Source organism: Desmodus rotundus, chromosome 5, assembly GCF_022682495.2.
Source record: "Desmodus rotundus isolate HL8 chromosome 5, HLdesRot8A.1, whole genome shotgun sequence".
Lineage (NCBI taxonomy): Eukaryota > Metazoa > Chordata > Mammalia > Chiroptera > Phyllostomidae > Desmodus > Desmodus rotundus.
Genome location: NC_071391.1, coordinates 103,372,198 through 103,398,683, shown reverse-complemented (window position 1 = coordinate 103,398,683; position 26,486 = coordinate 103,372,198). Strand labels below are relative to the sequence as shown.

Sequence of the window (26,486 nt, the reverse complement as noted above, 5' to 3'; positions counted from 1 at the left end):
TTTCTGTTACAGAAAACACAAGATCTTCTGGAGCTTGGGGAGTCAATAAGATTATTTCTTCTTTGTCATCTGCTTTTTCTGTGTTTGAAGATGGAAACAAAGAAAATTATGGGTAAAGAAATACCTAGTTAAAATCACATTATAGGAGGTACCCGTTGTCACAGTGATGTGGAACGCTGCACAGGTTCCCTCGTCTCAAGGCAGTGAGGTGGGGGTGGAGTGGCCTGCCAGTCAGGTGGTGTGCGTCACAGTGAGCTCTACCACTGATAAGCCTTTTGACCACATGACCAGGAGATTGTTGTTGAAGTTCTCTAGATCCTCAGTCCTATGCAAGAGTGAAAGGAAAGCAGACGTTGCACAATGAAAGCATATAGTAATAAATAATCAGAGAACTGAGGGATTCTGTGGGTTTGAACTTTTAGTAGATGTGAATGGATTCACCAGTCCAGAAATCTACGTGTGCTCTGTTTATATTTGCAGGATGGATCAAGTAGAAAAGGAGGTGGCTTACATGCGGTCATGCTGCAGGGAGAATAAGTTTTAAGGCCGAGGGAAACTATATTAGAGTGGGTAGCTCCAGGATTTCACTATTAATAGTGTAAACTGTGGAAAGGGAAGTGTCGGTGTGATTGAAGGTATGGCAATATAGAAGAGGTTTGTACTGAGGCAGAAAGGAGAAGGAGCCTGACCAGCTAACTCAGAGAGAAGTCCCACAGCTAAACCAAGCACTGGAAATAAATCAAGTGCATGGCCTCCCTGCACTTCTGTGGCCACAGTCCTGACTCTTGTTCCTAAGACTTACATGTAACTCAGCATAATAGAAACTTACTGAAGTAACTAGCTCTACTCTTACACACATAGTCACATTAATTTATTTTGCATTCAGTTGTGCTATAACTATTGCATAAATAAGGAATATGTATGTAAAAATTAATTAAATAGGATAACTGGAGAATGTTTCTAACACTCGAGTGGTAGCATGTATTTCCTTGGCATATTTTGCTATTTATGAGTTTGCAAATCTTTTCTTAGATTACCACAGCCAAAAAATAAACCCACAGGAGCCAGGACCTTTGGAGAACGCTCTGTAAGCAGGTTTTCTCCAAAACCAAAGGTAAGTAATCTCTGCTTCATCTGTGAAATGGGTGTTACCCTTGTTTTACCAAGTAGTTGTACTTGATAAATTAGATGGTGTATGTAATAGTGTGATGAAAAATACAATGTCATATGAAGAGTACGGTTTGCGGGACGTTATTCTACAATTATTTGAGTATCGAGTAAGGTGCCCGGCACTGGGATGTATATAGAAAGTAAAAAAGGAATTTGGTGTGATACTTGCCCTCAAAGAGCCTGCCCTCTAAACAAGAGGACCCTTGGGGTGGGTTGGTGAGAAATGCACACCTCCCATACATCTGGTATGTGAGGCCAGCAGCGGACTGCTGGAGCTAAACTGGAATGGTCTGTCGTCGGGCACCTCAGCAGGCCGGCGTCACCGGGCTGCGGGCCCACAGCATCGCTTGCAGCCTGCGTCCAGCTCCCACTCAGCCCTGAGTGTCACCAAGCTGCACTTCTTTCCATTTACCCCAGGCTGCTCTCTGTTGTGTGTGTCAGGGAGGTGCTGAGAAGCTCTGCTAAACCCTGGGTCATGGTTTTCATCCCACAGTGGGTTCTTTCAGCTAAATTATCACCCAGTTCTCTAATGCTTTGGTGGGCTTTTTGACCTTAAAGTTTTCCAAAATAAAAGGTTGAATTTCAAATATAGTAGCATCATGTTATCGGTGCAGTTTACGAAGCTATTCAGCTATGTGTACATTGACTAAATAACCCACAATGAATTATCCATCTATCCTGGTCCTAAGCGTAAGCCAATTGCTTTATCCTGTGTTCACCTAAAGAAACCATCAGCCAGCTGTCCCTGAAGTGCTGGAAGAGATACGGTGGAATTTATGAAGACTGCAGTGTATGTGAAAACCAGGGGTGGCATTTTTATGGACAACTGAAGAGCTTTGATCAAACTGACATAGCACTTTCTTAGAACTATTGTCATAGTCTCTAAAACTTTTGCGTTTTTGGAGAAATAGCTGATTCTAAGGCTGGGGCTAGAAAATACAAATGAGCATATTAAGGATCAGAAAGTAATGAAGTGCTTTTAAAAAAAAAAATGGAGTACAGGAAGAGAACACAGGAGCCAACCTGAGCAGCCAATGGCCATAGCTGGGACAACATGAACAAGGAAATAAATAGAATAGGCTAGCATTAGACTGTAATGCAAGAAATAAAATAAATACTCATACTGTTGTAAATAAAATACAGGAGAAAGGATGAAGCATCTTTATAGAAGGGCTCCAGTAAGGTAAAAGGACTGAGTGGCGATAGAAAATGGCCATTAGGGCCACAGTAGTAATTGCTACAGCCAAGATCCCAGGTGAATATTACAATTAGCTAGAAGAAACTTGAAGAAGAAGGATATTTGTATAGCCTGCCTCACCTAAATCATTAATCACTGTGGTGATTTTAACCTTTGCTCACAAAGTCTTTGATGTGCCTTTATCCTAGGTGGAGCTTAGTTTACCTTCCTTTGAGTGTAGGCTGGACTTAGTGACTGGCTTCTAACAAGTAGAGTAGGGAAAGGGAAACACTGTACCTGCAGTGGACAAGCTTGGCAGACATCGCCTTGACCCAGTGACTGGTATACCTCACCAGTGGCAAGCTGTTAATGTCACGTACCCTCTAACACGACATAAGGAGAAAGGGCCATTCACCCCTGGTATTCTTACCCAAAATTTATACCCCAGTCTCATCCCAAGAAAGCATCCAATAAACCTAAACTGGAGGGGCATTCTACACTGTACTTGGTCAGTATTCAGAAGTGTCAGTGTGAGGCAGCCTAGGAAAGGCCAGTGGCCTGGCACTGACTAAAGGAGGACAAGGGGATGTGACAGCTGAACGCAGCATGGCAGCCTGGGTTGGGTCTGGGAACAAAAGGAACATGAGGAGAATGAGGGAATCCAAATACTGTCTGTATTTAATAGTATTGTTTAGTTTTCACAAACACACCAGGGTTTAATAAAATGATAATGTTAGAAGCCTCATATGGGTATGGGAGAAATTCCTGTGTAAATCTAGACTTATCAAATTTTAAAGTATAAATATTGAAAAAACAAAAATGTGACCCTGTGTGGGGTGTGAGCCCATGGTGGTAGGAAAAGGAAGAGTCTAGTTCTGGGGAAAAGATCAGAACCACAACATCCCTGGCTATGTGTTAGCCAGGGCTACACCTGTTTGGTCTTCAATTCCTCATTTTTCTGACTCTTAAAAAGTGTTAAATTTTGTGGACGGCGCAGGGAGGTGACTGCTTTTTTTCAGTTCATATTTTATTGCAGGAGGTCGCTCATACTGAAGAGTTTTGGGATGACTCCACTGTGTGGGGTGTCCGCTGCACCAAGACACTGGCGCCCAGTCCTAAGAGCCCAGGACACTTTACGTCTGCTGCACGGCTTGCATCTACTCCTTTCCACAAACTTCCAGTGGACTCAGCGCACACTCCGGAAGACAAAGGTTGTGTGATGCTACTTGTATAGGGTATAGGTTTATTTTATGTTTTACAAAACAAAAAGGCCACCACAGACAGATTAATTTATTTGAATGCTAAAAATAATGAACATTTATATATTTTTAATTTTATAAGAGTCACAAATGGCAAAGTTTAGTCCTTGATATTTGTCTACAGATCTCATTACTTTAGAGACCTAGCCAAGTACTAACTCAGAAAATTTTCTTACTTTTTCATGATTTGACTCCACGAGAGCAATGAGAAAACTCAAATAATCATTACTTCTCCCAAACATAACACTTCTATACCAAAGATCTTTATATATCTGAATTGGACCTTAATGTGTAGTATTCTCATTGAGCGCAGTTAGTTATTACTTACTAAGAACCAGCCTGCAAAATATATATACTCTTAGATCTGGAACCTTACCATTTTGGTGACTCCTGATTTACTAGCTAAACTCCTGTCACTGCTGGCACTATTTAAGAAATGGCAATTGGTCACCAAAGCGTGACGGTGAAGGCAATGCCAAGGAATTTCACTCCCATAGATTGAAGCATATTTGAGCCTATAGACTTAAAAATGTTTCACTAAAGGGGTAAAAACTTTTTGTACAGTATTAACTCAATATGGTATGTTTATTTTCTGGATTTAAAAGGACAGTGCAGTTGAAACTTGGACAATTGCCAAGTATTATTACAGGGTTGCCACTTTAGTAAAAAAAAAAAAAAAATTTTCAAGGTTTTTCCACTCAGGAAAACTAATCAGTCAGGAGACTTTCAAAACAGTCAAAATTGGCTGCACTTAAGAGTATTTGCCACTTTGGTTCAATAACTAGAAGCTAATGATCTGGTATTAAAAAGTATTAGCCTCTATTTGGTGAGGCAGTACCTGATCAAGTTTGATACTTGGTCATATATAGTATTAACATCAATTGGTAGAAGCTTATTCTGTATTCTGCTGTTACCTAGTCTGTTGATTGATAGTTGTTGTTTTTGAGTTAAAGAGAGTGATAACTATTGCTGGGAACCTTTCTGGTACAAACATGCTGCATCATTCAATCAAGTAAATACCAGTCGGCCGACTGAAAGACACCAAAATCTCTGCCCTCCAGAGAGACCTGGAAGCCTTTTATGCTCCATGTCCTCATTGTTAGGTTCTGCCAAAGCAGGGTGTGGCTGCCACCCGTATCAGTAACCTCCCATGGCTTGGTCGTCCTGCCCTCAGTGGGCCTGCCCCCCTCCTGGCCCTGTTCTCTGGAAGGATTGTATGGATTAGATGTATAAAGTTTAAATTCTCCACATATATTAGTAGTAGAAATTTTTTTAAAGTGATTTTCACCCCATTTAAAAAATCTTACAATGCAGACAACTGTAATTGAACAACAAAAAAATAATTAAAAAATTGAAAAATATAAAAAATAAATTAAAAACTTTACAGTACATTTTACCATGGAACACTACTTTTATAATAAAAGTCAGTATAAAAAGGAATCCCGGATTTTTTAATATAGAATCATGTGTGTATACATGTGCTCAAAAAATGTCTGCCTCTAATTTTTTATGTTTCAGAAAACGTGGTGGCAGCACAGTGCACCCATGTGACTTCAGATACCTGTGAAGAAAACATGGAGCCCTCAAAAGACAGAAGGTTCAGGTATTGTGACCATGTGGTTCTGTCACTCCATTTTCCTTCTAGCTTTCCGTTGCAGATGTAATGGAATTCCAATCCTTAAAGACTAACGGTTTGTATGGACTTGCAGCTTTAAGTCAGCAGGTCCTCTCTGTGGGTAAATGCAACGATCAGTCTAAACACAGGGTACCTCACGGCAGTAAGAGAAGCAGTGAGACAGCAGAGAATCCCTGTGGGAACAATTTCTGAGTCTGACTTCCGCTCGTTCTGGGAGCAGAACTGCAGGTGCTCTTATCAGCCAAAGATGTAGAAAGACTGTTGTGGAACTGAGCAAACAGAATTCCTTCTCTACACCCATTGTAATTGAGAAAATCGGTCACTCCCTTTTATGAGGAGGAAGACAGTGTTTCAACTTCTTAGGCATTGGTGTAAAATGCAGACTTACTACACAGTAATGTTTTGCAGAAGTAAAAGTCCAATATATTTGAATAGTCTGGTAAATGTAATAGATACTGAAAGTAGCTACAGTCTTTGGAGCATTGATTCTAGAATAGTGGCTGTGCTTTTCATGTACTATATCCTTTCATTAATCTTACAGTAACTTTAGTTGTAGGAACTAGTCTTTTCTTCCACTATAGATGAGGAAGCCAGGTTTAGAAGGCTAAATAAATGACCTAAAGTCATACCGCTTCTAATTGGCAGTGCTGGAATTTGAACCCATAACTTTTATTTCAGAACCCTTTGTCTCACCACTAAGCTGTACTGGCTCTTGTTATTAAAAACCCCTTCTTAAACTAAGACCCTAGTAAATAAATGGTTGGATAAAGGACATGGGCAGAATTTAGAAAAGAAAAAATAATGCATAAACATGGGAAATAATTAACTCATGAATAATAAAATTAATGCAAATTAAATAAACTGCCTTAATTTAAAATTCTGCCCAATGGGCACAGCCTGTATAGCCCACCAGGAATCTTCCTACATGTAACTAAATTTTTGACTCTCAAAACCACCATAAGCCACACGTGGCATAAGATTGATTTAGGGGAGAACCAAGATGGCAGCGTAGGTAGACACTGCTCCTCCTCGCACAACCAGAGCTGACAGAAAATCCAACGGCAAGGAAGTCCGACACCAAGGAAATAAAAAAGAAACATCCAGACTGGTAGGAGGGGCGGAGACGGGCACCGGGGTGGAGAGGACTTGCGTGGCCGTGGCAGGACCGAGACTGGTGGAGTGTGGGACAAACGGGGCAGGCAGTCCGAGCACTAGCAGACCCTTCGGCCCCACATTCGCACACAGATAAACCGAGAGGGCCGGACTCAGAGTGGCGGAGAACAGGGCAGGCAGAGCGGCGGGTAGCACCCCACAGCCCCACATTCACGCACAGATAAACCGGACAAACGGCGGGGAGCAAAGCAGACTGCGCAACCCAGGGCACCAGTGCGGGGAAATAAAGCCTCAGACCTCTGATTGAAAATGCCCGTGGGGGTTGGTGTGGCAGCAGGAGAGACTCCCAGCCTCACAGGAGAAGTCCTTGGAGAGACGCACAGGGGCCTAGGGCATGCACAAGCCCACCCACTCGGGAACCAGCACCAGAGGGGCCCAATTTGATTGTGGGTAGTGGAGTGAAAGACTGAAATCTGGTGGAGAGGGGAGCCCCCCCGGGGAACCCTAAGGCTCCGCCCCTTAAAGTAACAGCCGCACCAAGACAAAAAAGAAAAGTGGCCCAAATGACAACACTTCAAAGCTCCAGAAAAAATACAACTAAGCAAGGAAGAGATAGCCAACCTATCGGATGCACAGTTCAAAACACTGGTTATCAAGATGCTCACAGAATTGGTTGAATTTGGTCATAAGTTAGATGAAAAAATGAAGCCTATGCTAAGAGAAACAAAGGAAAATGTACAGGGAACCAATAGTGATGCAAAGGAAACTGGGACTCAAATCAACGGTGGGGACCAGAAGGAAGAAAGAAACATCCAACCAGAAAAGAATGAAGAAACAAGAACTCGGAAAAATGAGGAGAGGCTTAGGAACCTCCAGGACATCTTGAAACATTCCAACATCCGAATTATAGGGGTGCCAGAAGGAGAAGAGGAAGAACAAAAACTTGAAAACTTATTTGAACAAATAATGAAGGAGAACTTCCCCAGTCTGGCAAAGGAAATAGACTTCCAGGAAGTCCAGGAAGCTCAGAGAGTCCCAAAGAACCTGGACCCAAGGAGGAACACACCAAGGCACATCATCATTACATTCCCCAAGATGAAACAGAAGGAGAGAATCTTAGAAGCAGCAAGAGAAAAGAACACAGTTACCTACAAAGGAGTTCCCATAAGACTGTCAACTGATTTCTCCAAAGAGACCTTACAGGCAAGAAGGGGCTGGCAAGAAGTATTCCAAGTCATGAAGGGCAAGGACCTACATCCAAGATGACTATCCAGCAAAGCTATCATTTAGAATGGAAGGGAAGATAAAGTGCTTCTCAGATAAGGTCAAGTTAAAGGAGTTCATCATCACCAAGCCCTTATTATATGAAATGTTAAAGGGACTTACCTAAGAAAAAGAAGATAAAAAACATAAACAGTAAAAATGACAGCAAACTCACAGTTATTAACCAACCACACCTAAAACAAAAACAAGAGCAAACTAGCCAAACAACTAGAACAGGAACAGAACCATAGAGATGGAGATCACATGGAGGGGTGTCAATAGGGGAGTGGGAGGAGGAAGGGGGGAAAGGTACAGAGAATAAGTAGCATAGATGATAGGTGGAAAATAGACAGGGGGAGGGTAAGAATAGTGTAGGAAATGTAGAAGCCAAAGAACTTATAAGTATGACCCATGGACATGAACTATAGGGGGGGAATGTGGGATGGAGGGGGTGGGCAGGATGCAGTGGAGTGAGGGGGGCGGAAATGGGACAACTGTAATAGCATAATCAATAAATATATATATTTTTTTAAAAAGATTGATTTAGAAGTTCACAGGACAGAGATCAGAGTTGCCAGCAAGGTAGTACTGTCCAAGAAAATATGGGCCCCCATGAGACGCCCAAGTTGCAAGGAAAGAAGATTCACCCAGGTACTCTCCATACATTGAGCTCCAGAAGGAACAGACCCTCAGAGTCAGTGTACCCAAAGCCAGCAGCTGCAGACTCTCGGCACATACTTTTAATTCTCCCAGTCTAGAAACAGTTACCAGTGAGGGGTATTTTTTACCATAATCAGTGATGATAGTCATGCTCTTACCTTTTCAGTTTTCAGGGGGAAAGAATTAGAAAGTTAACTCCCAAAATAATTCTCATGGAGAGGTAGAAAGGTAGTGTTAGTCATTTATGCACCCATATTAATTGGGGCACTCATGTTGCTAGTAGCAATGAACATCGTTTAGAGACAGCTTTTTCTGTGTTTGGCTACCCCTGTTACCTGTTTTGTTGGTAATATAAAATATTGAAAACATTTTCAATACTTAAGAACCATGGAATTTTTATATTCTAGCATACATCCAGTGGATCAAATGGTCTACAGTCATTAAAATCCATGGCTGGAACTGTGGAGAAGCTTGCAGGCACAGCCTCTACCAAATGATCAAGGTTAATGTCACCAGTGATACCATTTAATGAGAAGGGCACTTCACCTCGGTAATATTTTTCTCCAAAACCAGTACAGCCCAGTCATTAGGAAACATCAGAGAAACCCATACTGAGGGGTATTCTGTAAAATTCGTGGCCAGTAATTCTCAAAACTGACAGGTCTTGGAAAACTAGAAAAGTGAGAAACTGACACAAATGAGAAGAGAGTAAGTTAAACAAGATAGCTAGATGCAACACGGTGTCCAGACTTGGGTCCTGGAGAGGCTGAAGGGCAATGTGGAGAAGTGGTGAGATCTGCGTGAAGTCTGGATGGTAGTTAATAGTCATATCAAATGTTGGTTTGTTGGTTTTGACAAAGGAACCACTATAACTCTGGAGGAATTGAGTGAGGAGCATATGGGAATTCTCTTATTTTTGCAACATTTTTTTCAATCCAAAATTATTCTAAAATTAGTTTTTTTTATAAATTCACAGCAAGAAAAATGACTGTGTCAAGAGGTGAAAGTGCAAAATGAAGTTTCGTGTATAAATTCATCTGTATAAAAATATATTCCTACTCATGTGTTCATGTATATTGGATATAAAGGTGGGGGAAGATAATGTGTGTGGAGCTGTGTATACAGTCGAGTCTTGTTATTTGCTTTGGTTCTTCTCTCTAAAGTCACTGTAAACACTGAATCATTGCTCCTAGGAGAAATACAGAATGAGGTTCTTGCGAGCCTCTGGTCACATATTGTTTAAAGCTACCTTATTTAATATGTATTGTTGACTCATTAACACGGACCTCACTGCCACTAGCACTGTAACTCATGCTGAAGCTCATCCAGCACATATCACAGCCTTCCTTCACTTAGGCTCCACATTTGGAAAACATTTTAAACAGTGAAATGGAGATCACAAAAAAAAAAAACCCAAAAAACAAAAAATCCTATCACTAAGTACACTGTGAAAAGACACATTTACAGTATGAGAGCTGAAACAAGAGAACTTAAGGCCTTACCCCTCACCTGGGACCACATTTTTGCGTGACTCAAATTTTTTGCCACTCTGCATCTCTGAAGGTTGAATATTGATTTGGGGTTTACAAATAAGTTTTAGCATAAATGAAACTTTATAAATATGGAATTCATGCGTAATGAGGATTGACTATACAAGTAGATATATACATATGTGGAAATGCACCAGTGTTAGGTTGTTGGATTGTGATTCACACTTGGTTTGTTTCAGTGTTATAAAAGAAGGCATTTTGGAATAAAGATAAGTGTTCGGTCTTGGCGAGAGTACTGATACTTAGATAACCTAAGTATGGGGGAAATAAGCCTGTTCCTCTCAATGTTTCCTACTAAACGATATCCCCTGCATTACCCATCTATCTACCTAATATAGTACCATGCCTTTAATTTACTTCTAGTATGGTACTGACTGTGTATTTGTATATTTTTGTGTTTTTTTCTGAAGAAAATGCTTTATTCCACTCTTGGTGAAGCAATTTTGAAATGTCACTCCCAGAGTGAAAGGAAACTGCTTCCTGAGACTTTCATGTGATCAAATCCAGTAGACTTGTAACCACATGGTGTTTTGTTGCCTCCTCTCTCATTCTTTTTACGTATCCAGTACAATTCAAGAGAAAAGCCCAGAACCAGCATCGCCCACCAGTGCATCTTCAGCATCCTCGCTGCATCCGAGCCAGCCAGCTCCCGGTGGCATGCTGACCAGCAAAGCAGAGCGGAGCCTAAAGGCTTGTACACTCACAGATACTGACCTTGCTGTTGTGGGGGAGCCATCAGACGCCAGCTCTGGGCTCCAGGCAGAGTGGATGCATCCTCGTTCACTTAGCAATGTCGATACCCCAAGTATGAACAGATTCTCAGTCCTCATTGTGCCCCTTAATAAGGACAGTCTCCTGATAAAAGCTGCTTCATGAAAAGCTCAAAGAGCAGGGACTCGAATATCATTGGGTAGAACACAAGTTCGGACAGAACTTGGATACTGTATCACAAAGTACAGCAATAGTACAGCAATAACATGCATGCGGGCAAGTTCATTTTAATTTAAGAAAGTATCAAAATAACTACCTGTTGGAAGAGGGAATTGGTATTGGAGGGCCTACTGTGTGCTAAGCATTTAATATAATGCTATTATCTCCATTTTATAGGAAAGTAACCATGCTTAGGGTTAAGGGACTCCCAACCCCAGGCTACACAGAAATGTCTTGCATGGTGGTTAGAAGTACAGCCTCTGGGGATAGACCGGCTAGGTTTTAATCTTCGCTCCCCCTTTTATGAGGTCATGTGATCTTGGCTAAGATTATTTCAATCCTTTGCGGCCCCCTTTCTGTAAAGGGATGGGAATGGTTGTACCTACTTCAGTCTTATTGTAAGGGCCAAGTGAGCTACTAAATGCCAAGTACTCAGGACAGTGTCCTACATAGATTTATCACTAAGTAAATGTTAATTATGCTGGATTAGTCTTTGACAATTGCCACTAACTTTTTTCCTCCTTTTAGAAAAGATTTCTCTTTTGTGAACTCAAAGTATCTCATGCTTGCAGATTGTACATAGGTAGTGTGTTAAAAGGCAACGTATTTTGTAGATATGAGTAGAAAAGCAATTAGAGAATACATATCTGAGCCTGTTAGAAGTAACTGACATCCAAGTCTGCCTTTAAAGGCACGCACCCGTAATTGTGCCAAAGGCAGTATCTAGCAATTCCAGATGAGAGAAACAGGACCTTGCTGTTGATTTCCTTTCTCCCAACTGAATACTGATCTAAATTTGTAGATCTAAAATGACAAATAACTGTTGCAGAACCACCCATTTTGACTTTTGAAAATGCTTATTATTTAAATCGATGCTTTTTACAATGAGGCTTTTGAAAGCTTATTTAATGCATGTCTCACTTGCTTTATTTGTGTATATTTGGTACTGAATTTTTCTTTTTTTGTTCCCATTCCTTCATTCCTTTAAGACTTCACTGTTGAAAATCCATGGGATGATCAATTGATTTTCAAACTTCTGTCCGGGCTTTCTCAACCAGTGTGCTCCTATCCAAACGCTTTTGAGTGGCAGTGTAAGCTTCCTGCCATCAAGCCCAAGACTGAGTTTCAGCTGGGTAAGAACTATGTGGTAGTAAAACTTTAAACTCTCGTTTCTCTGTGGGAAGTCAGTGGTAACCAGTGTGCATGTGATTCTGCTGCTGGCACCACAACCACCTTTTATCCATAGGACTAAGCAGAACATATTTTTAGGCCGTGACAGAACGTAGCGTTTTGATTGCTGTTGGGGCTCTAACTTACAGAAGGCCAGTTGGCAATACCTAATCAAAATTTAGAAAGCACATACTTTTAAGACACGGACACCACTTGTGAGAATTTCCTGCAGATAAATTACATACATTCCAAATAACGTGTACGTGAAAGCAGCAGGTTGGAAGCTACATAGACGTCGAAGGGGACTGCTTCAATAAAGGACGGCGCCTCTGCAGTGACTTGTATCTCTGTACGTACAGGAGATGACCTCCAGAACACGCGGTTACGCGAAAGGGCAGGCTAGGACTACGTGCTGCATTTTTTCTTGAAATGGGGAAGCTCAGATATATATTCATATTTGATAGTATTTCCAGAGAACTCTTGAAAGATACTCAAAACTAATAAAGATGGCTGTTAGTGGGACAGTGGATGTGGATAACGATGGGACAGCCCTTCTCACAACGTACTTCCCACGCACCTATATGTACATAGGCTCCCTTATTAACATCTTGCATTAGTGTAGTACATTTGTTGAAGTTAATGAGCCAATATTGTTACATTACCATTAACTAAAGTGTGTATTAGGATATCCTCTCGGTATTATACATTCTGTTTTGAGAAGTGGGAAATGACGTACATCCTCATTACAGTATCATACAGAGTAGTTTCACTGCCCTAAAAGGGCCCTGTGTCCACCTACTCGTCCCTCGCTCCCGCCACCTAAATCCTGGCAGCCATCATCTTTTTGCTACTGTCTCCATCATTTGCCTTTTCCAGAATGTCATATAGTTGTTATCATACAGTATGTATACTTTTCAGACTGGCTTCTTTTGCTTACCGATATGCGTTTAAGTTTCCTCCAAGCCTTTTATGGCTCAATAGCTCTTTTTAATGGCTGAGTAGTCATTCACTGTATGAATGTACCATCATTTATTTATTCATTCACCTATTGAAGGCCATTTTGGCTGCTTCCAAGTTTCAGCGAATATGAATAAAGCTGCTGTAAACATTCCAGTGCAGTTGTTGTGTGGGCGTAAGTTTCAGTTCATTCCTGTGAATACCAAGGAGTTAGATTGCTGGGTCATGTGGTAAGAATATGTTTACTTTTGTAAGAAACTGCCAAACTGTCTTCCAGAAGGTTTTGTAACATTTTGCATTCCCACCAGCAAAAAATCAAAGTTCTGTTGCTCCCGACCCTCACATTATTTGGTGTTGTCGGTGTTTTTGGTTTTAGCTATTCTAATAGGTGTGCAGTGGTTTCTCATCGTTTTTAATTTGCAATTGCCTAATGACATACAGTATTGAACATTTTTGTATGTTTATTTGCCATCTGTATATACTCTTTGGTGAGTTATATGTTCAGATCTTTTGCCCCCTTTTTAATTGGGTTGTTCATTTTTTTAAGCATTGAGTTTTAAGAGTTGATTGGGTATTTTGGATGATAGTCCCGTATCAGAAAGTGTTTTGCAGAAATTTTCTCTCAGTCTTTGGCTTGTCTTTTCATTCTATTAACTGTGTAGGCAGAAGTTTTTGCAGTAATTTTAATGAAGTCCAATTTATCAATTTTCTTCTCTCACTTACTATGCTTTGGTTGTATCTAAGAGGTTATTGGCAAATCCAAGGCCACCTATGTTATCTTCTAGGACTCTGACAGCTTTGTGTTTTACGTTTAGGCGTATGATCCATTTGACCTACTTTTGTGAAAGGTTCTCTGTCTAGATTTATTTTTGCTTGTTGATGTCCAGTTGTTCCATCACCATTTGTTGAAAAGACTCTCCTTTCTTAATTGAATTGCCTTTGTGTTGTCAGTGAGCAGCTGACTATATTCGTTTGGTTCTATTTCTGGGTCTCTCTCTCTCTCTCTTCCATTGATGTATTGTCTATTCTTTCACTGCTACCACAGTGTCCTGATTATGGTAGCTTTTATAATAAGTCTTGATGTCGGGTGGTGTCAGTCATTTGATTTGTTATTCTTCAATATTGTGCTGGCTATTCTGGGCCTTTTTCCTGTCCGTATAAACTTTAGATTTTGCCAATATCCATGAAATAACTTGCTAGGATTTCGATTGGGATTACATTGAATCTATAGATTAAGTTGGACAGAATAACATCTTGACAATATTGGTTTCCTATTCATGTACATGGGATATCTCTATTTAAATCTTTAATTTCTTTCATCAGAGTTTTGTCATGTTTTCTTAGATTTATACCTAAGTGTTTTAATAAGCCTCGCATACCTATGGTGCTAATGTTAATGTATTGTGTTTTTAATTCCAAATACTACTTACTCATTTCTGGTACATGGGAAAGCAACTGACTTTTGTATGTTAATCTTGTATCCTGCAACCTTGCTGTAATGGCTTATTAGCTACAGATTTTTGTTGATTCTTTGGGATTTTCTAGATAGACAATGCTATTTTCTGTGTACAAAGACTTTTATTTCTCCCTTTCCAATCAGTATGCCTCTTATTTCCTTTTCTTGACCTATTTATTGCATTAGCTAGGCCTTCCAGTATGATGTCGAATATGAGTAAGGAGAAGACATGTCCTCACCTTATTCCTGACCTTAGTGGGGAAACATTTATCTAGTTTCTCACTCTTAAGTATGACGTTATCTGTAGGTTTTTTGTAGATGTTCTTTATCAAGTTGAAGAAGTTCCCCTCTATTCCTAGTTTGCAGAGTTGTTATCATGAATGGGTATTGACAAAAATATTTTCTCTGCAGTTATTGATAATGATCATGTGATTTTTATTTTTCGTCCCTGTATGTGATAGATTGCATTAACTGGTTTTTGAATGTTCCGCCAGCCTTGCATACCTGGGTTAAATCCCACATGGTCATGATGTATAATTCTTTTTGTACTTTTTTGGATTCGATTTGCTAATATTTAATTGAGAAATTTTGCATCTATGTTCACTAGAGATAATGGTTTGTAGTTTTCTTGTAATGTTTCTGCCTGATTTGATATTAGGGTAATGCTGACTTCATAGAATGGGTTACAAAGTTTTCCCTCTGGCTCTATCCTTTGAAAGATACTGTAGAAGGTTGGTATTTCTTCTTTAAATGTTTGGTAGAATTAACCATTGAGACCATCTGGACTTGATGCTTTCTGTTTGGAACGCTATTAACTACCGATTGAATTTCTTTACTTAGATATAGGCCTATTTAGATAGTCCATTCATGTGTGAATTGTGGAAGATTGTTTCTTTCAAGGAATTGGTCCATTTCTTTTAGGTTATCAAATTTGTGGACATTGAACTGCTCATAATATTTCTTTATTATCCTTTTAATGTTCATAGTATCCGAAATGATGCCACTGTTTCATTTCTGATAAGAGTAATATGGGTCCTCTCTTTTTTTTCTTAAGTAAACTGGCTAGTGGCTTACTGGATTTAAAGTATCAGCTTTTGGTTTTTTTATATTCTCTATTGATTTTCTATTTTTAATTTCATTGATTTTTGCTCTAATTTTTTTTCTGCTTACTTTGGATTTAATTTGCCCTTTTTCTAGTTTTCTAAGGTGGGAACTAAGATTATTGATTTTAGATCTTTGTTCTTTTCTAACATGCATTTTAATGCTACAGATATCCCTCTACGCACTGCTTTTGCTGCATCCAACAGTTTCAATAAACTGTGTTTTCATTTTTATTTAGTTCAAAAATATTTTTCAATTTATCTTGAAATTTCTTCTTAGACTCATGTGTTGTTTAATCTCCAAGTGTTTGGGGGCTTTCCCATTATCTTTCTGTTGACTACTAGTTTAATTCCATTGTAGTCTGAATGCACTTTTTGTGTGATTTGTTTATTTTTTAATTTGTTAAGGTATGTTTTATGGCCTAAAATGTAGTTGATCATGGTGAATATTCCATGAGAACTTGAGAAGAATGTGTCTTCAGCCGTTGGATGAAGCAGTGTGTAAATGTCAATTTGATCAGTTGATATGTGGCTCTGTTTAGTTCAACCTTGGCCTTACTGATTTTCTGCCTGATAAAGGGAAGAAAAATCTCCCACTGTAACAGTGAGTTCATTTATTCTTGTAGTTCTGTCAATTTTGCCTCACTATTTTTTTTTTTGATCCTTACCCAGGGGTGTTTGTTGACTTTAGAGAGAGAGAGACAGAAACATTGATGTGAGAGAGAAGCATCACTTGGTTGCCTCCTGTATGTGCCCCAACTAGGGATAGAATCTGCAACCTAGGTATGTGCCTTGACTGGGAATTGAACCTGCAACCTTTTGGTGTACGGGATGACGCTTCAACCAATGGAGCCACCCAGCTAGGACTTTGTGTCCCTGTTTTAAAGCTCTGTTGTTAGGCACATACACATCAAGGACTGTTATGTCTTCTTAGAAAATTGACTTCTGCATCATCATTTGATACCTCTTTTTATCCCCCGATAACTTTCCTTGCTCTGAAGTGTGCTCTGCCTGAAGTTAACATAGCTACTTCAGCTTTCCGTTGATTAATATTAGCATGGCATGCCTTTCTCCATCACTTTACTTGTTATTTATCTTTATATTAAAGTGTTTCTCATAGACAACATGTAGTTGGATCTTGGGTTTTTATCAACTGTGACAGTCTCTGTTTTCATTGGTATGTTTTTAGTCTGTTGATAATTTAAAGTGATTGGTGATGTCGTTGGATTAGTGTCTACTGGATTTGTTACTGTTTTTCTATTCCTTGCCCTTATTTGTTTTCTTTTCTGTCCTGTGATTTCATTTCCTGTCACTCATTTCATTTATCTATAAGATATACTTACTAAATATATCAGAGGTTTTATTTTATCCCTTTTTCTACACTTTTCTGGTCTGAGTTTCTTTCTCTCTCTCTCTCTCTCTCTTTTTTTTTAAAGATTTTAATTTATTCATTTTGAGAGATAGGGGAAGGAAGGAGAAAGATAGGGAGAGAAACGTCAATGTGGTTGCCTCTTGCACACCCCCAGCTGGAGACCTGGCCCGCAGCCCAGGCATGTGCCCTGACTGGGTATCGAACCAGTGACCCCCTGGTTCACAGGCTGGCTGGCACTCAGTCCACTGAGCCACATGAGCCAGGGCTGGTCTGAGTTTCTCATCTATATCATCGTACCTCTCTCTGAAGAACTTTTTAAAAATATTTCTTTCTTGCAAGGCGATATACTGGTGACAGACCCTTAATTTTTGTTTGTGTAATAAAGTGTTTCTTCTTCATCTTTGAAGAGATTGCTTGACTGGACATAGAATTGGTAGTGTTTTTCTTTCCACCCTTACTCCATCAACGCCCTGCAGAGAAGTTGGTGTGATTCTTATCCTTGCCTCCTCTGCAGGTGGTGTTCTGTCCTGGCTTAATTTCAGTATTGGCTCCTTGTCTGATTTCCTGCAGTGTGACTGGTTAGGTGTAGATTTTTTTTTGCATTTATCTTGCTTGGTGTCCTCTGAGATTCTTGGATCTCTGACAATGTCTGCCACTAATTTTGGAAGTTTCTCAGACAAAATTACTCCCAAGTATTTCTTCTGTTTCTTTTTTCCTTCTTGTAGTCTTGTACATGTTACACCTTTTGTAATTGTCCCACAGTTCTGGAGCATTTCTCTCTGCATGTCAGTTCTGGGAGTTTCTATCAACATATCCTCACGCTCAGAGATTTTTTTTTCTAAACCATGTGCAAACCTATTGATGAGCCCATCTGACAGTCTTTATTTCTGTTAGTGTTTTTCTATCTAGCATTTCCTTTGGATTCTTTCTCAGAGTTTCGATTTTTCTGCTTACATTACCCACCTATTCTTAGATGTTGTGCTCTTTTCATTAGATTCCTTAGAATATTATTCATAATCCTGTTTAATTTTTGATCTTACATTTCCAAAATCTTTGCTGTATTTGTATCTGGTTCTGATGCTTGCTCTGTCTCTTCCACCTGTGTTTTTTTTGTCCTTTAGTGTGCCTTGTAATTTTAATTAGAGGCCAGACCTGATATACTTGGTCAAAGGAACTAAGATAAATAGGCCTTTGTGTAAGGTTTGTGTTTATCTGTCTTGGGATTAGGCTGTGTTTACTGTTTGTTGGCACTGGAGGTATCAGAACTAAAATTTCCCTTTGTGTTCTTATTACTGTCTTGTTATTATGTCTGGGGTTCCCTAGAGACTTGTTCTTAGATATGGGCCCAAGATGTCATTTCTTTCTGTCATGACCCGCCCTGTACTGGGGTTGCTGCTCCTGGACCTCTGCTCTCACAAGTTCTTATTCTTTGACTGCTCCTGCCTGACTCCTCGGTTTGGGGGACAACGGTTTGCCTGTGACCTTGCTTCTCCGATGGATCTAAGAATTGTTGATCTTCAGTTTTTCAGCTTTTTTTCTTTTTTAAAAGATTTATTTATTTTTAGAGAGAGGAGAAAGGAGGGAGAAAGAGAGGGAGAGAAACATCAATGTGTAGTTGCCTCTTGAGTGCCCCCCACTGGGGACCTGGCCCGAAACCCAGGGACGTGCCCTAGACAAGGAATCAAACCAGTGACTCTTTGATTTGCCGGCTGGCACTCAATCCACCGAGCCACACCAGCCAGGGCTTCAGCTTTTTTCATATTGTGAAGGTGGAGTGATGACTTCCAAGCTCCTTATATGCCCAAAAAGAAACCAGAAGCTTACTTTTTTATTTTTGGTTTTGTATATGTGAATTATTTTTTAAATTAATTAAAAAATTTATTACATCTTCACCTCTGTGGTCTTTCTCCCCAAAACAGTAACCTTAGTGTTGCTGAAAAATATCAAGACAGATCCAGTTTGAGGGACATTCTATAGCCTGACCAGTACTTCTTGTAACTGCCTTGGTCATCAAAAACAGGAAGTTAGGAACAGCCTAGCAGAGGCTGAGGAGACTTGATGCCCGTATCCTGGAACATGTGGGGGAGGTGGTGATATCCGAACAGAATAAGGAGTTTGGTTAATGGTAACGTAGCGGTATGGGACCTTTATTTCTGGCAAGTACACCTCGGCTATGTCAACCTTCACAGGGGAACTAGACGCAGAGCAGACAATCGCTGCTACCAGCGCAGCTCTTCTACATGTCAAAACCGATCTAAAAGCAAAGGTTTACTTCAGTAAAATTAGTCATCTGTTAGAGACATTGGGACAATTACACTCTGTCCTTTTTATTCTAATCTAGAACATACATTTTCCCAAGGTATGTTTAAAGCTTTGTTTAGCACTTGACAGAGGACTGTACGTGCATCACGTAAAGAGGGTTTCTTTCTAGCGTCACAATGGTCTTGTCAGGTAGACAGCTCAGGTAAGACGCCTTTAAATGTGAGCACCCTGGGGAAGAGAGGGGGGCTGCCCAGGTCCCAGCCACTGAGTGACAGGGCTGGCCTGGCAGTGCTGCCCCTGCTCCTTCATCACATCATTTAAGAAGGGGGCTATTTTGTGGCAGGTATTTAACTGTCATGCAAGATGAGAAATGCATCTGCTGAAGGGACTATATCTATGTTTGTTTATTAAAGTAATTCAAGCACCAAGACAATTTTATAGATACTTCATTTTGGTAAAGTCTTTAATGTTTTGAGCCTTTATTTTCACGTTGACCTATCTGTCTCCTAAGGTTCTTTGCTGGTCTATATTGATCACCTTCTTGGAGAGGGGGCTTTTGCCCAAGTCTATGAAGTTACCCATGGAGATGTGAAGGATACCAAGAGTAAACAGAAATTTGTTTTGAAGGTAAGTGATCTGAGCAGCTTTTTGTTCAGTATAGAAATGCACTTTAGAACTTGGGTTAGCCAGCCTCTTTTTTCTTTCTTCTTCTTTTTTTCTCTGTTTTAATACGGTAGTGGTTTCATTTAGGTCTACAGCCAGCACGTAAAAACCAAAATTATCCTACAAGGACTCAGAATTGCCTTGCCACTAGAATTGTGTTGCAGCAGGCCCCGTACTGCAACAGCAGTACATAGCTTGTCATTACTTCCCACCCCGTGTTCTTCACTGGGGCGGAAGCAACTTCCATCCCAATGTGAGCCTGGATTTGAATGTCACATACCTGGTTTGCAGGTCCAGAAGCCCGCCAACCCATGGGAATTCTACGTTGGGACCCAGCTGATGGAGAGACTAAAGCCCAGTGTGCGACACATGTTCATCAAGTTCTATTCTGCTCACTTCTTCCAGGACGGCAGTGTATTAGTGGGAGATCTCTATAGCTATGGAACATTACTAGTAAGTGTATTTACTTTGATGATGTGGACATGAATGTTTTTATTGGAGTCATAGGCAGGGGCAGAGCTCTTGACTTGAAATTTCATTGATCTTCTGTAGCCAACTCATCATGCCACTTTCCATTGTTTCTAGAATGCCATTAATCTCTATAAAAACACCCCTGAGAAAGTGATGCCTCAAGCTCTAGTGCTGTCCTTTGCCATCAGGATGCTGCACATGGTTGAACAAGTTCATGGCTGCGAGATCATCCATGGAGACATTAAGCCAGACAACTTCATACTTGGAAGCAGGCAAGCGTTGCATTTTTAACAGGGTTCTCCTCTACCATTTGCACAGCAGACTTCATTTGTGCTTATGCAGCCTGACCCTTCTTTGTGTTTAATACAGATTTTTGGAACAGGACAGAGAAGGTGATGATTTTTCTGCTGGCTTGGCACTAATTGACCTGGGTCAGAGTATAGATATGAAACTTTTTCCAAAAGGAACTACATTTACAGCAAAGTGTGAAACATCTGGTTTTCAGTGTACCGAGATGCTCAGTAACAAACCATGGAACTACCAGGTATAGAAGTAATATGAGAGATTTGGAAATATTTTTCTTCATTACACTTATTATATTTTCAAAATGAATTTGGGCATCTAGTTAATTCGAGCTGCTGTAGTTTCCTTTCCTGGGATTTAGGCCATGCTTGTGTTCAGTCACAAGCACATTCCACAGCGAGAGGCTTTAGAGGCCAGGGTCCCAGGAGAAGGAGTGGGGAGGCCTTCTAAGCTGTCCCTGCGAGAGGGGATTAGAGTGTTGCCTTTGTCTGTGGGTAACAAAATGAAAGACTTGGAAGGACCCAGTAGCTCAAGGAGAACAGAGCTTTCCAAGGGGCTATCTCAGGGAGCAGTGGGTGATGGGTTCATGGAAGCTTCCAGCAAAGCCTAGGCCACATCAGTGGGATACTTGACCAGATGATGTCCAAATTCTTTAGAAGTAACGTCTTGTGATTATGTATCTTGCTCATTAAGTTAGACATCTTAGTATATTGACATGAGAATTAGTATTTTAGACATATAGAGCTATACTTTCTTTGTAGATTGATTACTTTGGAGTTGCTGCAACGGTGTACTGCATGCTCTTTGGCTCTTATATGAAAGTGAAAAATGAAGGAGGAATCTGGAAGCCTGAGGGTCTTTTCAGACGGTAGGTATTAGCATTAGGCGCTCCAGGGAGAAGAGAGTAAATACGGTAGAATGTTGAGTTCCGTCTGGGGGGGAAATGGATCTCTACCACTGCATGGAAAACCCATGCCTTGGCAAGTATGGTGACATGGCACAGTCCTGGGCACTGGGAACAGTGAGCGAGTTCCACAGCTTCACTTCTTTGTTCCCATCGGTGACAGTGGGGCAGCCAGTGCCCTCATCAAAGCATCGGAAGCCCGTGGCTGAGTAGTTGGCATCCTGTACACACCTATTGCCTGGTGTCACCGAGCCTCTGGTTTTTGCTTGTTTGTCTTCTTGCCTGTGTAAATGGAAATAATAACGATCTTGCTTATCCCAGGTGTTTATTATAAGAAGCAAGAGAAATAATACATGTGAAAATGCCGTGTAAATTATAAATAGATGAGGCAGCTCTCCATCACAGGGTAAGCTGTGGGACTATACACAGCTTATAGGTTCCATCCCTGCATGACTATAGTGCTTCTAAGACTGTTTTCTCAGGGGCACAAGGGGGGAAAACTGAGCCACTGTAATAGCATAAACACTAAAATATTTAACAGGGAAAAGACTTTTCTCATCTATTAAAAATATTTAGCAGGGAAAAGACTATTTCCTCATCCATTAAATCAGTGGAAGTTAGTGACTAAACTAGGACTCTTCATTTCAACATGGACAGCTCTCTCAATAATGTGTGAACTGTTGGTAATGTATAAGCTGAGCATTTGGTACATGTACGTTGTATCATTTTTACTTTTTCTTATAAATGTTTTTGAGGTATAAAAACTATGTTGAAAAATATACTCATCCTAAATGTACAGCCCTGATGGATTTTTACATACCCTGACAAGAAAAAGACCAGTCAGCAGTAATTCTATTAAATGGAGCGTCTGTACAGAAGTTAGGGTCCCCAGAAGAAAACTTATAACAACTATGCTTTATTCTACATGAGTCATCAAATTTAGCAACTACTTTACTCATTCTCTTGCTCATAATGGAAGGAACAGAGCATTATTCAGAAGGCTTCCATCTCTGACCAGAGAAACCTCAAGTTAACCCTCAGCAGGCCTGATAATAATGGGCTGGACTTCCTGCCTGGAACACAAATTTTCCCCCAGTGCATCATCTCCATGTTCTGGAGTTTTCACAGTTAACTTCAGAACTCTGTTCTGGGCGGTCCAGCCCATCTGCCTGGTCCTGGAACCTGTGCAGTGAGGCCAGCGGAGCCATTGACCAGATTATCAGATCCTGGCAGTACAGAAATGCAGTTAGCAAAAAGCAAATCAACATCCTTTTTTAACCACCAAAGAGCTGTTGTAATTACTAAGAGTACTTACATCACTTTTTGGGAACAAGGTGTGTGTAGACATTTAATTAGATCTCTTATTTATAAGTAGATCCACCATTCCTATTCTGGTGCATTGAGTTGTGTGGGGGTGAAAATTGTTGTATTCGGCTGTCCAAGCCTGTGGGAGTCAGAGCAAGAGTGGGGTTGCCCTGCATGTTGAATGCTACATTTTATCCTTTATTTTGTTTCTTCAGGCTTCCTCATCTGGATATGTGGAATGAATTTTTTCACGTAATGTTGAATATACCAGATTGTCATCGTCTTCCATCTTTGGATTTGTTAAGGCAAAAGCTGAAAAAAATATTTCAACAACACTATACAAACAAGATTAAGACCCTCCATAATAGGCTAATTGTACTGCTCTTAGAATACAAACGTTCTCGAAAATAAGACATGGACACTGCTGAAAAATCACTTTGTAACTGCTGCCCTGCTCATTTTGAGCCTTAATGTCTCCACTTTCACTGTTTGTGTAAATGTTTCTTTTTAAAAGTCTGCAAAATATATTCATGTTATTGCTTTGTTGTTGTCAATATTCAATAAAACACACATAATAAGGTCCCTGTGTAGCAGGGCTGCTGTTGCGACATAAACATTCATGAGAAGAATTGGGATATGAACTTTCTCTAAAACCACTTTTTAAACACTGACCTGTTCTCTTCAAGCCAGAAAGTGGCCAAAACAGCTTCCCCCCTCTCCCAAATTTGAGGGTTTATATTTGTGTGAAAAAAATTCCCAAACACATCCCAGGGACTCAGGTTGTTATGAACAAAGTTTGCCTGTCCTTAATTGCCTGTTCTTCATTGTTCCCTATGGGAAATACTAAAGGGATAAATCTTCTATTATACCTCTTCATTATTTAAAATTGCCACTCAGAGGACTGTCTCGCATCTTGAAAATAGTCTCACAAGCTGTGTAATTCATTAAATTAGCCCTAAAATTAAAGCAGCCAACTTAGCATTTATTGATGTTTAAAGCTGGAAGGGTCCTATAACCTGAACTGACCTCCCTCCACCTTCCCCTTCTCCTGTGGTAGCGTTATGAGCAAAACGACTCTGAGACAGCGCTCAATTCAAGAATCCAAGCATATAGGGTAGACTGCTTTTTCCTACACTCACTCCCGCTCCGTGTTCTCCCTTCCAGAGGCCACCACAACCCATGTTTTGTGAGTTTCTTAAAATGTTTCTATGCATATTTCTATGTATTTTTGACACACCTAACAGAATTCTGCTTTTTTTCCACTTAATGTATAGTAAAGAGTAACTACATATAGCATGGTCTCATTCTTGTTAACAGCTGTGAAGAACTTGGTTATGTGATATATTTGTAAATTCCTAGAAGCAAAATTGCTGGGTTAAAATTTAATATTTTGTGTCAGCATTTGCAGACTGCCCCCCATAGGGGCTGTGCCAGCCTGCATGGAAGTCTTTGTTCCCCACGCCTCCACCGACACCGTACCTCTGACCTTTGCTGCTGTGACAGGTGAAAAATGGGATTTCCTTGTGGTCATTTGCATTCTCTTGTGAATTATGCCAAATGTCTTCATATTCAAGAGCTGTGAGTTTCTGCCTGAGAACTCTATCCTTTGTGCACATTTCATTTGGATCGTTCTTTTTCAGGTCAGTCCGTAGGACCCCTTGGTATGAGACACATGTATTTGTCCCAGTTTATCATCTGTTTTCTGACCTAAGATTTCTGTTCCCATCAAATTAAAATCTTTTGTATTATACTCTAGTATATAAAGGTTTTAAAAGGCTTTTTCTTTTTCTTTTTTTTTTTGGCTTTTGTGTCTTAAAAATGCCATCCTCAGTTGAGAAATGAGAAAAAAATTCCTCTGATTTTTATTTTATTGTTTAGTTACAGTTGTCCTGCCTTTTTCCCCATTGCTCGCCCCTACCCACTTCCCCCGCTACTCCTATGGTCAGTACCCCCCGCCATTGTCTGTGCTGATAAGTCCTCTATTCGTGTTCCCTTGCTTGTCCCTTCTTTTCCCCGTTATCCCCCTACCTCCTCCCCTCTGGTCCCTGTCATTTTGTCCTTTATTTCTAAGTCTCTGGTTGTATTTTCCTCATTTGTTTGTTTTATTGATTAGGTTCCACTTATAGTTGAAATTGTATGGTATTTGTCTTTTACCGCCTGGCTTATTTTACTTAGTATAATGCGCTCCCGTTCCATCCAGTTCCATGCTGTTGTGAAAGGTAGGAGTTTCTTCTTTCTATTGCATAGTATTCCGTTGTGTAAATGTACCACAGTTCTTTTATCCATTCATTTACTCATGGGCACTTAGGCGGTTTCCAGCTCTTGGTTATTGTAAATAATGCTGCTATGAACATAGGGGTGCATAGGTTCTTTTGAATTGGTGTTTCAGGATTCTTAGGGTATAGTCCCAGGAGTGGAAGCTAGATCTAAAGGCAGTTTCATCTTTAGTTTTTTAAGGAAATTCCATACTGTTTTCCATAGTGGCTGCACCGTCTGCACTCCTACCAACAGCTTATGAGGGTTCCCTTTTCTCCACAACCTCACTGGCACAAGTTGTTTGTTGATTTAATAATGATGGTCGTTCTGACCGGTGTGAAGTGGTATCCCACTGCATTTTTAATTTGCATCTCTTTGATGGCTACAGATGTTGAGTATCCCCTCCTATGTCTATGGGTCATTCATATATCCTTCTTGGAGAAGTGTCTGTTCAGGTCAAAATATGTGTTGCATATTTCTTAATTGGATTGCTTGTCTTCCTGGTGTGGAATCTTGTGAGTTCTTTATATATTTTAGAGATCAAACCCTTGTCCAAGGTGTCATTATCAGATACGTTTCCCATACATTTGGTTTTCTTTCCATTTTGTTGAGGTTTTCTTTAGCCATGAAGAAGCTTTTTAGTTTGATATAGTCCCACTTGTTTATTCTTTCCTTTATATCCCTTGCCATAGAGGATGTATTGGTGAGAATATTGCTGTGTGGGATATCTGAAAATTTCCTGCCTATGTTTTCCTGTAGGACTTTTATGGTGTCACAACTTATATTTAAGTCTTTTATCCATCTTGAGTTTATTTTTGTATATGGTGAACTTGGTGGCCTAGTTTCATTTTTTTGCATGTACTTGTCCCAGTCTTACAACACCATTTGTTAAGAGGCTATTTTTACTCCCTCTTATGATCCAATCCCTTTTGTCAAATATTAACTGACCGTATTGACATGGGTTTATTTCTGGGCTCTCTGTTCTGTTCCATTGACCTATGTGTCTGTTCTTATGCCAGTACTAGACTGTTTTGATTACAGTAGCCTTGTAATATACTTTGATATCAGGTATTGTGATCCCTCCTAAAGAACAACTTTGTTGTTCTTTCTCAAAATTGCTGAGGCTATTTTGGGTTGTTCCTGGTTCCATAAATTTTTGAAATATTTGTTTCATATCTGTGAAATATGTCATTGGTATTTTAATAAGGATTGCATTGAATCTATAAATTATTTTGGGTAGTGTGAACATTTTAGTGATGTCAGTTCTTCCAATCCATGAATACAGTACATGCTTTCATTTGTTTGTGTCTTCCTTAATTTCTTTCTTCAGTGTTGTATAGTTTTCTGAGTAAAGGTCTTTTACCTCCTTGGTTAAGTTTATTCCTAAGTATTTGAGGAATTCCTAAGGTTGAGTAGTTTGGTAGAATCTATAGTACATATCATGTCGTCTGCAAATAGTGACAGTTTTACTTCCTCTTCTCCAGTTTGGATGCCCTTTCTTTCTTTTTC

General features: G+C 40.0%; 1 protein-coding gene across 1 annotated transcript in view; it reads left to right on the top strand.

The window, feature by feature from the left end:
- Positions 1–24,438, top strand: part of BUB1 (BUB1 mitotic checkpoint serine/threonine kinase) — a 49,873-nt gene extending 25,435 nt beyond the window's left edge. Inside the window, exons 14-25 of the mRNA XM_024576723.3 lie at positions 13–112; positions 1,033–1,114; positions 3,384–3,558; positions 5,125–5,209; positions 10,395–10,633; positions 11,748–11,891; positions 19,587–19,702; positions 20,030–20,191; positions 20,324–20,481; positions 20,579–20,753; positions 21,274–21,380; positions 22,937–24,438. Of these exons, the coding sequence (XP_024432491.3) occupies positions 13–112; positions 1,033–1,114; positions 3,384–3,558; positions 5,125–5,209; positions 10,395–10,633; positions 11,748–11,891; positions 19,587–19,702; positions 20,030–20,191; positions 20,324–20,481; positions 20,579–20,753; positions 21,274–21,380; positions 22,937–23,132 (1,739 nt within the window). The 3' untranslated portion in view covers positions 23,133–24,438. The remainder of the gene's footprint in view (positions 1–12; positions 113–1,032; positions 1,115–3,383; positions 3,559–5,124; positions 5,210–10,394; positions 10,634–11,747; positions 11,892–19,586; positions 19,703–20,029; positions 20,192–20,323; positions 20,482–20,578; positions 20,754–21,273; positions 21,381–22,936) is intronic.
- Positions 24,439–26,486: the final 2,048 nt, after the last annotated feature.